Source organism: Ascaphus truei, chromosome 13 (assembly GCF_040206685.1).
Source record: "Ascaphus truei isolate aAscTru1 chromosome 13, aAscTru1.hap1, whole genome shotgun sequence".
Taxonomy (NCBI): domain Eukaryota; kingdom Metazoa; phylum Chordata; class Amphibia; order Anura; family Ascaphidae; genus Ascaphus; species Ascaphus truei.
Window position 1 is genome coordinate 12,987,268 of NC_134495.1, and position 12,652 is coordinate 12,999,919.

Below are 12,652 nucleotides of genomic sequence, written 5' to 3' on the forward strand. Positions count from 1 at the left end.
AAATCGGTGAAACTGCCAAGATCCCAGAGTCACTAGAAAGACCTACCATGCATGCAAAAATTACACCCAGGAGTCAACAGGCTGCGGTTTAGGGTCACGTGCATCCACCAGATTCACAGAAGGCCTGTTGCTCCGGGTTATGAGTTTCTTATTTGTGTCATTCTGCAGCGGCAGCAGGAAAGGAGAGAGCAAAACAGAGATTAATGCAAGGACACAGGAGAGGTGTGAGAGCAGCAGAGGCTCGCCAGGAGGAGCAGGCATTAGTTCATACAGTTAGAGGTTAGCAGAGCAACACAACAAACACACAGGACACACAGAGGGAGCGACATCTCTCATGGGTTAGAGAAAAGTTCAAAGCAGCATTTCCTAAAGAATATTCCTCCTGTGAAATAGAAAGTGCAGAACAGTATGATGTGAACAAGTGTCCCTCTACACCTTCAGCTGCTCCTCCCTAAAGAAAAACAGACAATAGCCCCCAAACCACAGGTCCTTGCTGGGTCTGACACGCACACCGATTTTGTGCTTCATCTGTCCTCTAACCAATGGCAATTAGCAAGGAGAGCCGGCCGCCCCCCAACAAGGACTTCTCTTGTGGAGCTTGGAGTTGGTTACAAAGTGTTGGCTATTGCATGTAAATATTCAAGGACCAAAAAGTTTTTTTTTGTGGCTACGTTCTCTCAGTAGAAAAAGTATTCACTGCCACTGGGACCAAACAGAGTAAGGTAAAGCAATGAAACTGAAGGGTGAAGGGTTGCTACCTTTACTAGACGCGGAGATCACGAGGACAATACTTGCAGCATGTTCTTGGAAACTAGTCCCTCCAGTACAACCCGATGCACAATCATGCCCACACACCATTTAAGTTCACTCACACACCCCTCATATTACCAACACATACACAAAAATGTACCTTCAAGGGCTCCTTCTCCGACACATCCCCCATGTTCTCATTGGATCTGTATTTGCGTTCCTTGTCCCGATGATCAATGGTGGAATATCCATCTGTGAATGGTAAAAGTGAGTCTTCGGCCCGGCAGACAGCAGAGCTTACAAATCGAGACAACACAAGAAGCACCGACTCCTTTTAAACTCGCTCACTACAGCAATGCAGAGTTTAAGAATGCACTGCAATAGATACTGCATTTAACATAAAGGGACAATAAAAAAATAAAAATAATAATATACTGTATATAACTAACTGGAATTGTTAGAAGTGAACACAATCAAATATTTCAGCGATGAGGGGCAGAGAGGTTACATTACAAATTACAGAGCCTCCCTTCACCTTCGAAATAAATCAATAAAAGATTTGGCTTAAGATGCAAACTACACAAAGTCATTAGGAGATGTGTGTCACAGAAGACTTCACAGTTGGGGAAGGTTTTACAAAGATAGATGTAGGGAGAGGCGAGAGTCACAGTTTCATGGGACCTCTTGGAAGAGGGATCTGCGGCTTCTTTCAGAGGAAGGTTCTAGCCATTGCTTACCAGGCCCGAGTTCCCCCATCGGAATCATGTCCCGGCTTGCAGACTTCTTGTTTGCTGAAACACACGAGAGATCCAGTTAGCGGCCACCACTGCAGAAGGCAAACGTGCAAGCTGGTAGTAGTTCTTCTTAAAACAAGAAGCTGCTAAATGTTTAATCCTGGGCCTGGCAGTGATGAAGGTTGCAGGATTTTCATTCCTGACTTGTGTTTGGAAAGCCTTTGGAGATCCCTCAAGGCTGTGAGGATAATGAGCAGACATCACTCTGCCTCTGTCTAAGGTGCATTGTAAGAATGTTATCGTGTCTCCAAGAACAATGCATTTCAGTATTCTAGAAATGTGTGTACTGTTGGGAAGAGACCGCCAACAACCTTATTTTCCCTTAGGTGATTAAGCCAAGTATTTCTGTAATAGTCAATCAAGGTAGACACAGGAAGAGCCATTGTGCCATTCGGATCCATGTGGACCTGAGGTTTTGGGCTTCACACAGTGCTTGGGAGTGCTTAAGCATGTGTATACAAAGGATTTAACATGGCTCTGGTTGGCTTCCCATACAGACTCCCAGCTGTGTCTCTCACCTTGAGTTTTATCCACCAGTGGGAGGGTGCTGTCGTCAAACCCAGATTTCCCATTGCCTTTGGATCCTTTTGGCAGCGTTGATACAGCAGACTGCAAACATGGAAGTGGAAAAGCCCACATGTAACATGCTAACCGTACCATGGTGATGTGGGGGCCAGGGCATTTACATGTGAAAGGGGCAGATGGATGCTCACAAATAACCTGATGCAGAATGAGTGAAACAGACGGATGTTGGTTTTGTGGCAGTTGCCAACCCCAAGTGGGCTGCTGGCGCTGTACATCCAACACGCAGCCTTGCGGTCTGTGGGTTCATCAGTGCATGATGTTTGACAGATGTGTGGAATCTGCGTGGGTTGTGCAGATGGTCTAAAGCAGGGGTGGCCAACTCCAGTCCTTACGGGCCACCAACAGGTCAGGTTTTCAGGATATCCCTGCTTCAGCACAGGTGGCTCAAACAGTGACTCCGTCATTATGACTGAGCCATCTGTGCTGAAGCAGGGATATCCTGAAAACCTGATCGGTTGGTGGCCCGTGAGGACTGGAGTTTGCCACCTCTGCTTTAGAGGTGCACAAATTGGGGGGGCATGGCGCTTACAGAGGCCACACGCGCTTCCCCAAAGCATTTTAAATTAAATGCCAGGGATCACGCACAAGGCCTCTGTAAGTTCCCTTACCGTGTCTCCGGGCCACGGGACGGCACATGACGCCAGAACATCGGAGGCAAGGTAAGAAGGTGGGGGGTGGGGGGAGCGTGAACAGACAGGGGGGCGCAGAGGGGAAAAAAGTGTCCGCCCCCTGCTCTGGAGTATAGCTTTATCTGTGCTTAAAGTGTTGGGAGAAACCGAGGGAAATTGAGCCGCCAAATCATCTTTTGTAAAAGGAAAAACTCTGATCCCAGTGGAGAAAGGCAAAGAAAAGTATAAAAGGAGATAAAAAGGTACAGGTATAAACACACACACACCCACACCAACCACACACACACCCACCCCCCCCCCCACACCCAGGCAGGGCAGACAGAGGATCAGCCCTTTAACACCAGTATAATGAAGCTCCCTGTGTGCCATCTTCCCTCTGCCCAGTTCTACCTGAAAGTGGGTCTTGTTCCACCCTTCCTTCTGGAGTGTGCTCCGGAGCTCTTTGTAACTCCAAACCATCTGCAGAACATGGGATGCGGCTTTCACCTCCCTCGTGGACTGGCTGGAATGGATGGCAAGGGGTTAATAGCCTCTTGACGCTCGTGATACGTTCAGACACTCAAAAGGACATATTATATGGGGTGGGACGGATAACCTTCCCTGAAGAATGTGATTACAAGGGACTGCTAACCAATGTGTTCCTGGTCCCTATGGCAGCAGCATGATTGAGCTGTGAATAGCTGTACTATTTCCACGGAAGCACTCCTAACACTGCCACGAGATGTGGAATGACAGGGGTACTGGATGAAAGGGATGCGCTTTACGTAGGAGAGAGAAGTAACAATGTTGGGACGTTATTCGTTAAAATAAACCACACTAATTGTTTAAATACTATGTTGGATACGAGAATGTTCTGCATCTTTCACATGACTTAACATTGTCCAAGAGTCAGGGAGCGCAGACACCAGGATGGACATATAGGGAGAAAAAACAATAACACAAATGATAGTGCAATCCTGTATGGTAAGGAAATCATGCAACTGGAAATGGGGGCATACACAGTGGATAAAACAGATGTGTACAGGGAGCATACACAGTGGTTGAAATCAAGAGTAGCCACACAGGTGTAAAAAATGGCAAAAAAAGGTTTAGTTGATGGACATCAGGAGGCACACAGATGCAGTGGGAACTTACAATCAAGCCCCAGAATTCAGGCAATGGAAATAGAGCTTAGTCTGTGTCCGTTTCCATTGCCTGAATTCTGGGGCTTGATTGTAAGTTCCCACTGCATCTGTGTGCCTCCTGATGTCCATCAACTAAACCTTTTTTGCCATTTTTTACACCTGTGTGGCTACTCTTGATTTCAACCACTGTGTATGCTCCCTGTACACATCTGTTTTATCCACTGTGTATGCCCCCATTCCCAGTTGCATGATTTCCTTACCATACAGGATTGCACTATCATTTGTGTTATTGTTTTTTCTCCCTATATGTCCATCCTGGTGTTTGCGCTCCCTGACTCTGGGACACTGCAACTATATAAGGATCTAGAAGGAAGATCCACTGAAGGTCGAGCTGCAAACTGACACTGGTTGTATATCATTTCATTCTATATTTTGCATTCACTATACTGTATTATTTCCTCTCATCTGAAACACTCACATTAGCGCCTGGTGATTTTTATTTTCTTACAGGCCTTAACATGCCCGTTCTTCACTGTATAGTGAAGTATAGTCTCGGTTGGCCGGATGGACCATCTTTTTATTCAGCTACTAAAGGTACCTGGACTTGTTTATGGTGATGAGCTTCTCTATGCCCTGCGTCTGGATCAGCGAGCGGGCATTCTCACAGCTGTCTGTGATGATTTCGTGGATTGTGTTTAGCACGGCAACAACAGTGTCTTCCTCCAGGTTCTTGGCTGGACGTTGCTGACCACCGGGTAAGTTACGCACCAGCTGTCCCATGGCATAGTTACCTGGAGAGAGAGAGGAGTCAACACTCAGATCATGGGGGTTTTGTGTCACCTTTTGTGACACTCAAACCTCAGCGAGACCTTCGAGCAAGTAATTAATCCAATGGCTACACCCGGTGTAATGGCACAGTCTGTAACCAATACAGTAATAAATGGGCCCGGAAAGAAGGGTGATTCAGTAATAATGGGTGTTAAAGAGCGGCTTCCCAGTGCAAGTTATTTTAACTCTTCCCTGGAATCAGGAAAGGAAGGGGTTAAGCCTACTGTGCAATGGACACAAACAATGGATTGCAAGCTCTTGAGCCAGGTGCTCATCATGCCTGTGAAATTGCCAGATACAACACTGCACATCCTGCGGGCTCCATACATGTTGGTCACAGGAAGGGACTGACCTATCAGGTCCTTGTTGCGCCGATCCATCGAAAGGTTCCTCAACGCGATGGCCACGGCTCGGACCACTTTGTCGGAGTCAGACTGGAGCAGTTCCACGAGCACGGGCAGCCCCCTCTCCTTCCGCACCGTGGCACGGATATAGGTGGACCACTGAAGGGCAGAGGAAGAGAACAGATTTCCAGTCAGAAAGAGACACTGAGAACCTGCAGCAAAAATATGCAATGACTACAACTTTAGCCACGGGGACATTCATAGCCAACCACTTTAGTATTAAAGGGCCCACAATGTTGGCTCCTGAAGAAGTAAAGGGATCACTGCAGAAGTGGGTCACACAAGCAGAGATTCATAGACGTTTCCATAGTGTAGACCAGGGGATCTCAACTCCAGTCCTCAAGTCCCCCCAACAGGTCAGGTGTTGAGGACATCCGAGGTCCAGGATAGGTGCCTCAGTCGAAGACTGCACCACCTGTGCTGAAGCTGGGACTGTTTGAGCCACTTGTGCTACAGCAGGGATATCCTTAAAACCAGCCCCTGTTGGGGAGTCTTGAGTAGTGGAGTTGAGCGCCACTGGTGTAGACCACATGAATTATCAACATTTGGTGGAACAAGATAGGAGCACTTCCTCTTCGTGCTCAGCCTCCATATATGTATGTGTATAACTATAACCTATTCATACCATACTGCAAGAGCGCTCAATGGAAGGACATTGGGATGGCTTTGGAGACCACAGTTTGAAACGGTTGATCTAATGCCAGGCAGTTCCCTCACTTACAGTCCAGTTGCCAGCACTGAGGTTCTGCAGGGCCCCTGCCGCAGCCTCCAATGTGTTGTAGTTTTGGCTCTCCGTCAGGATGGACAGATATAGGCGGACCACCTCCGGTTGGTACAGAAGTTCGAAACCTGCACATGGGGGAAAAAAAATTAAAAATAAACTATAGTAAAAATATGAATTTTTAAGGTCAGCCACAGAAGAGACCGATTTGCAGAAAAGCATATATAGTGTATATATTTATACACACACGCGTATATAAAAATCACATATATGGTAACAGGCAGACAGCTCAAATTTACCAAAGCCAAATAAAAAAAAACAGGAGATTTTGGAAAGAATGCAGATTTGGAAATTGAAGGAGTTATTCTTCATTAAATTCCAATAGTGCTGATTGGGCGACTATTGCATGAAACTTTCTATTTAGGTCAATGGGAGACTCCAAGCAATAGTGACCCGACCGGCACCATCGCAGTTTAATGAATAATCCCCCCCCAGATTTCAAATGCAACAGGAATCATTTTATTCTGCATGCAGGTAGTGCAACACAGCCTTGCTGCCACAGGGGGGCAATAGAGGAGCTTGTGTGGGTCTTGTGAAGGTCACAGCCAAGGAAACTCATGAAACCAGCTTTCTTCCAACACCTCAACAAAGCATTGCAAGCAGCCCCATCACAGAACCCCATACATAGGATCTCAATGTCTTATTGGGCTCGTCCTTCCCACGTGGGATTCAAACCTCCCGCAGAAAACATGTCACTGTGCTCACACTGCAAATCCAGCTAACCAGATCCCAAAAGGAGTTAATAGAGCGAAGAAAACTGCTCCGAGGGACAGGAGGACGGAGGAAGGCTTCAGAGAGCCAAAAGCAACACTACACCGACACTAATGGGAGTCATTTGTCTGGGCTGGGAGACAAGCGAGAAGACAGCGCAGGCCAGGAGATCAGTGTGCCGTGTAACTTCTGGATCCAAGCCTGCATGGGGAAGCACCGTGCTAACAATACAGCCAGCGTGGAATAAGTTAACCTCTTCCCGCAAGGATTTGGGCTGTAGGTCACAAAAGGGAGGCGCAGAAAGAGTGGTCAAAATTTGATATATAACACCCCCTCCTCCCCCAACCACCCCAAAGAGTTCAGGTTAATTTGCGATATCTCCCTAACTTGACACGGATACTGCGTTGCTGGTGTCTCAGGGTGTATAATCTATTAAAATATATAGGTTCCTAGTACAGTGTAACCCGAGACTGAACCCAAGGCCAACCTGCAGGGGGTGTCTGGGACAGTAAATGATAGGATTTTAATGTATGGTTAGGCATTAGGTTTAAGTAACAAAAATAAATGCAATTTAAATAATAAGCAAATGTCCTATTTTGCCAGTATACATTTAAATCCAATTACATATGTTCAATTCAATAGCAATTAGTTATTTATTTTCAATGTAGTATAAAGATGGGTTATTTGTAGGGGCTAAGAAAGTGAAGAAACGATATCAACTGGCTGCACAGGAGAGACAAAGCAAGTTATTAAATGCGCACAATGGAATCAACAAAACCAAAACCTTTGAAGTGGCCGCTCCCCCACAAATTCCCAAACTCATTGAGCCGGTATTAGGATTTCTGGCTGCTGAAACCAACGTTTCTTCTCTAAATGACCCACACACACACACACCACACACACACACCACACCACACACAATCTAAATAGTTCAGATGTGAAGAGGCATTTATAAATCTGTGAATGACCTTTCATGATCTCAAACTGGACCAAATAAAGCGTATCCTGTAAGATCTTGCTGACACGAGGAGCAGCTTTCCTAGCAGCTCCCTGCATCTCTGCAGTAAAACACGCCTCCCATTACTGATCACTTCTACCTCTCCTACACTGGGCCAGCTAAGCACGGCTATTTTTAGATGCGAGCTGCTCTATAATCACCCGGGTTTTACAGTCATTAGAATCCCCGGTTATAATGAGAACTGTTCTGAAATGACCGTCTCCTGGGAGTGATGGGCAGGAGGGACGCAGCAGAGGGGCGTTCTTTAGGGGCACATATTAGGGTGCATCATTGTGCCAATACCAAGAGGACCAGCAGCAGCGTGAGGTTTAATATTTTGGGCCCATCCCCTTGTAGCACAGCTGACAAATAGGATTATAAACTCTTCAGTAAAGGATTTTCGTTAAACCCCCAAATGCTATACAGCGTATATTAATAATATCATTGCAACCGTAGGTGTTCTCTGTATTGGCAGGTCCAGGGAAACACTAGTGTTAAGAGGGGGTGGGATGATTTGGTTAATGCCATTAGGGGTTTTATAAAAGTTGACACAGAGACACACACACACACACACACACACACACACACACACACACACACACACAGAGACACACACACACACACACAGAGACACACACACACACACACACACACACACACACAGAGACACACACACACAGAGACACACACACACAGAGACACACACACACACAGAGACACACACACAGAGACACACACACAGAGACACACACACACACACACACACCTCCAGGGATCATTAAGTGACAGGCAATCACTTTAAAATTAAATGAAAAGGAGCGGTCCTTCCAGCCTCTCAGCCTCAATGAGGAGAGAGAGGCGCACAGCTGTCGCTGGATGGCGGTGAGAATCTGCAACGTGGATGCAGGCACAAGGACTTCGTTAGCATTGTGAAGCGAAGGCAGGAAATCTTCAACACAGAAGCAGCCCTGCAGGGAGCAAGGTTCTTACCAACAGCACACTGCAGGGGCCCAAAATCACTGTTGTCATGGTTACCCCATCAGTCACCTTCAGACAATGCAAAGCGGCTTGTTCAGTTTAGTTAGCAGAATTTCACCTGGGCTTTGTTAAACGGGGTTTGCACCCGGGGGGGGTGCTGGCTTCTCTGGGACTGATCACGTGTAATAAGGAGGTCCGTGTTCTGCGTGCCTTCTACACGTCGAAAAAAATCGATCAGAACAAACCCGGAGATCTGTCTGAAAGGATTGACTTCTTCCTAGCATGCGATAAGCGTGTTAGAGGTGTCACATGATGGTGCTGCTTCACATGCAGTGCTCATGGCATCGTGTCACATGCTTAGCAACTAATGGGCCAAAGATAGAAAGAAAAACAACTCCACAGCAACGCCAGCCATTGGTATGTTATCCCCTTCAACGCTGTTATTTGATATGGCGTTTACTCCTTGTACCAGACTTGAACGTTTAAATCAACGTCAAAATGAACTTTCCCAATAAAAGCCGTTATAACCCTCATCTTGTCGTTTTCTATGTGCTGATTTTAAGTATCCTACACACAGGTTCCCATGAAATAAAAGCATGGACTGACAATTACTGTGGGTCATCTAAAACATGTCAGCGTTCGCACCTAAAAACACCCCTGCTGGCAGCCTCTTCCATAAGCCCACTATGCTCCCTCCCAAATTAACTACGACTCTTTCTGAAAAGTGGACGGGAAAGGTTAGTCTACAAATCAGGAGGCAAAAAAAAAAAAAGTGGACTATGCACAAATGGACGTGCATGGTAATGAAAGGGTTAACCGTATCGAAAAAATAAATAGATTTACAACATGAAACGGGGAAAAACACTGGAGTTCTAAGTAAAAAGGATGGAGAATCTATGTAAATGAAAGGAATGCAGCTGGGACAGGAGAATGACACCGGAAGGGGAATAGGTGTGTGTTCCAAAAGGATGTCAGGCTTCCACTTCAAGGCAACGCATTCTGTGCCTAAAATATGCAAAGGCTGAATGCCTCGGTTCCCCTTGGTGGTAGTAAAAACCATACTGCCAGCTTGATTCAACATCTGTGGAGCATTGGGTTTTAACAGCCTTACCAGGTTGTGAGTTACAACCTCCAACATGCAATTCTTAGTTTACTGCCCCACCCAAAAGACCAATAGAATCCGAGCCAAGGCTGTAATTTTCTCCTCGGAAACCGTTTCAAGCAACTGAAGGATTCGGGCGCCAGGGCGGCCTCAGGAAGGGAACGTGGTCCCAGAGCTGGCAGCACACAAGGAGCCGCATATCCTCCACTATATACAGTACAAATGGCCATGGACGTCAAAGGGGCTTACCGTGTGACCGATCGGCGGCTCTCGATAGAATAAGAGCCAATGTCTAAAGCAGGAGGGCTCCCTCCAATCACATAAAAAAGGTGTTAAAGCAACAGATCATTTTCACGCGGAGGCGACAAAAGACTGCTGAACAAGCTGCAGTCAGGAATCTCAATGTAGTTTTCCAGAATCTCAATGTGGCTTAATCATAGAAAACTAGCGAAATTACCCGGCGTTGCCCCAAGGGAGGAGGCGGGCGGAGGTGTATAAAGTAGGGAGAATTCAAGGTAATTCTTGAAGTTCTGGCAGCACAACAACTATGTGACCCCCCACTTCCTCTCCCTCCCCCCTCCCCCAAACCTGTCTGAACCCTGTGCTCTTGTCCTCCCTCAATCCCCCTTTCCTTCTTCCTCGCGGTCCTGGGACGCTGTCTCCCCCACCACCACCTATATCTACCATCCACAAATACTCTAAGCAAGTCAGCCACTGGGTTTTGTACCTGGTAGGCCATGTATCTGCCACGTGAGTAGCATCGTGAATTGCACACCTTGTCCAGCTGCACATTCGTACAGAAACATGATATATAGGATATAGATCTGATATACCAAGCTATGGGCCAAACATACCAAACCACCACCTACACTCTTCCTTTTGAACCTATTACATAGCACGCCAAGTTTGGCGGCTCTAGGATTAAGCGGGTGGATTTGTATAGCCGGACTAACAAACAAACTTTCTGAATTACAGTATAGATTTAACATAACCCCTTGCAGCAGCTGTACAAAAATAAAAGATTTTTCACTGGTTCAGTTAATTGAGAGATGAATTAAATATATTGGGGTGTATTATAAGTGGAACAGCACAGTTAAGCAGTGTTGTGATAAATGCCAATTTATGTATGCCGGGTTTCTCAAAGTTTTGTTCAAGTTCCTGACTGGTAGCACCTTAAATTCCCACTGAGCAGCTCACTCCTGTGCCTTGGGAACATGCTCCATGGCTGCTCTTTAGATCTTTTTTGATGTGTGTCCCCAATCTCTCTAGTATACAAGTGATCAGGTCTATATGTTGGGGGGAAGGGGGGCAGTTGGAGAGAGAATCTTCTGCATGATCCATGCAATGTTTATTAGAAAAGGTTCTCCATTCCCTGGTGTCTTATCTTCCATGCTGCACAGTGCTATAGAATATGCCGGTACATTACAATAAACCATAAATCACAAGTGACAGGCACAGAAAAGGATCAAGATTGAGGAAACCGAGAGCCAGGAGAGGAGATTGCAAGGGTGGAAATGTAAAAGCAATGCTGGGGAGGGAGGGCCCATTGGGGAAATCTCTGTTCTTGGGCAACCACTCATCTAACATTCAAAATGTTCAACAGATCAGCAGACATTGCTATGAATTATGAATACCTTAAGAGGAAGGTGAACTTTGTACTCTGAACAAGTTGTCCTCAATGGCTCTATGGGGAATTAGCCAAGTTATTATAAGGTCCGCCAGTTTACATCCACAATAATACTGAGGAACAGACACCAAGCCCAGTGTTGTAGAACATACCAAGTATTCAGATGAAAGGAAGGGTGAAGATACAAGTGTTGTTGTTGCATTATAAAAGGTTTCTGTGGGTGAATTTATACAAATCAGAAGTTTGGAGTTTGCAGGGTGAAGAATGTACATGTTTCTCAGACGGTCAACTAGTTTTCATTATGGCCTTTCAGGAGCCTCTCTTGAAACCAGACTCCTCATGAAATGCTTAGTCTATAAGATATATAAACAACCCGTCAAAAAGTACAGTAAATCTTTCTACGTAAACGGCCCGTTACATTTTCATTGCTTTGCGGGACTGTCTCCTGACCACCCACATGCTTAGCAGGATTTATTTATAAAATGTTCTACCAGGATAATACAGTGGGAGTTACCTCTCGTTTTCACATCTGCCCCGGGAACAGAGTTATAATGGCAATACATGGTTGCATTAAGCGGACAGAGGATATACATCATATTTACAGGCATTTCATGGACAGAGATAATGTATGATTATGGGCGTATGTAACAATTACAGACCAGATTAAAATGGGAGGCAGCTGAAGTCTTTAAATTACTTAAACTGGCAAAAACTTATCGCATTTGACAAAATATGGGAGACCTGGTCACTCCTCGCGAGATGAGGGCTTCGGTAGATACAACTTAAGGGAGCAAACTAGGCCCCCCCGATTCCCAGCGTCAGCCCCTTACGACCAAAGGACCAAGGAACGTGGCCTCCAGGATGTGAACACCCCCCCCCCTCCCCTCTGTGCTCACTCTTCGAGGACCCCCCCCTTTCTAGGACAAACAAGTTTGCCCTTTTTTTACCCCGGAAAAAGTTAAAATGTTTATGTATTAGGCTGTGAAATGAACATGTAAATCACCTGTTGTATCTATGCCTAATAAAATTGTTTGAAAGAAAAAAATTACTTAAACTGGAGGCAGTTTTGAGAGTCTCTGGTAGATTGTTCCAGTCATGAGGTGCCCGGTAAGAGGAGGAGCGGCCGGATTCCTTGTTGAACCTTAAGGAAACCGAGCTGCAATTCACTACCAAAGCAAACACAAAAGGAGCGAGTGCCAACGACACCAAAATTAAACTCTTCAGCCCTGCAGAATCTAATCATCTAAGCCCAGAATGGACAAAAAACCCAAGGGGGAATGGAGATAGTCTTACCCGACGCACTCCGTGTTACTACTGGCCTCAGGTATTCGGTTACCCATAA

The 12,652-nt window shown here is 45.9% G+C and overlaps 1 protein-coding gene across 4 annotated transcripts in view; it reads right to left on the reverse strand.

The window, feature by feature from the left end:
• ARVCF (ARVCF delta catenin family member) overlaps window positions 1-12,652 on the reverse strand; it is a 61,337-nt gene that overhangs the window by 8,810 nt on the left and 39,875 nt on the right. For 3 of the 4 annotated variants that reach the window (XM_075568576.1, XM_075568573.1, XM_075568575.1), the window contains 8 exons: window positions 5,836-5,963; window positions 5,063-5,213; window positions 4,481-4,673; window positions 3,149-3,260; window positions 2,063-2,153; window positions 1,488-1,541; window positions 911-1,002; window positions 47-162 (listed from right to left, as the gene is read on the reverse strand). In XM_075568576.1, coding sequence (XP_075424691.1) covers window positions 61-162; window positions 911-1,002; window positions 1,488-1,541; window positions 2,063-2,153; window positions 3,149-3,260; window positions 4,481-4,673; window positions 5,063-5,213; window positions 5,836-5,963 — 923 coding nt within the window. In that variant the 3' untranslated portion in view covers window positions 47-60. The remainder of the gene's footprint in view (window positions 1-46; window positions 163-910; window positions 1,003-1,487; window positions 1,542-2,062; window positions 2,154-3,148; window positions 3,261-4,480; window positions 4,674-5,062; window positions 5,214-5,835; window positions 5,964-12,652) is intronic. The other variant, XM_075568577.1, reaches the window with a different exon arrangement.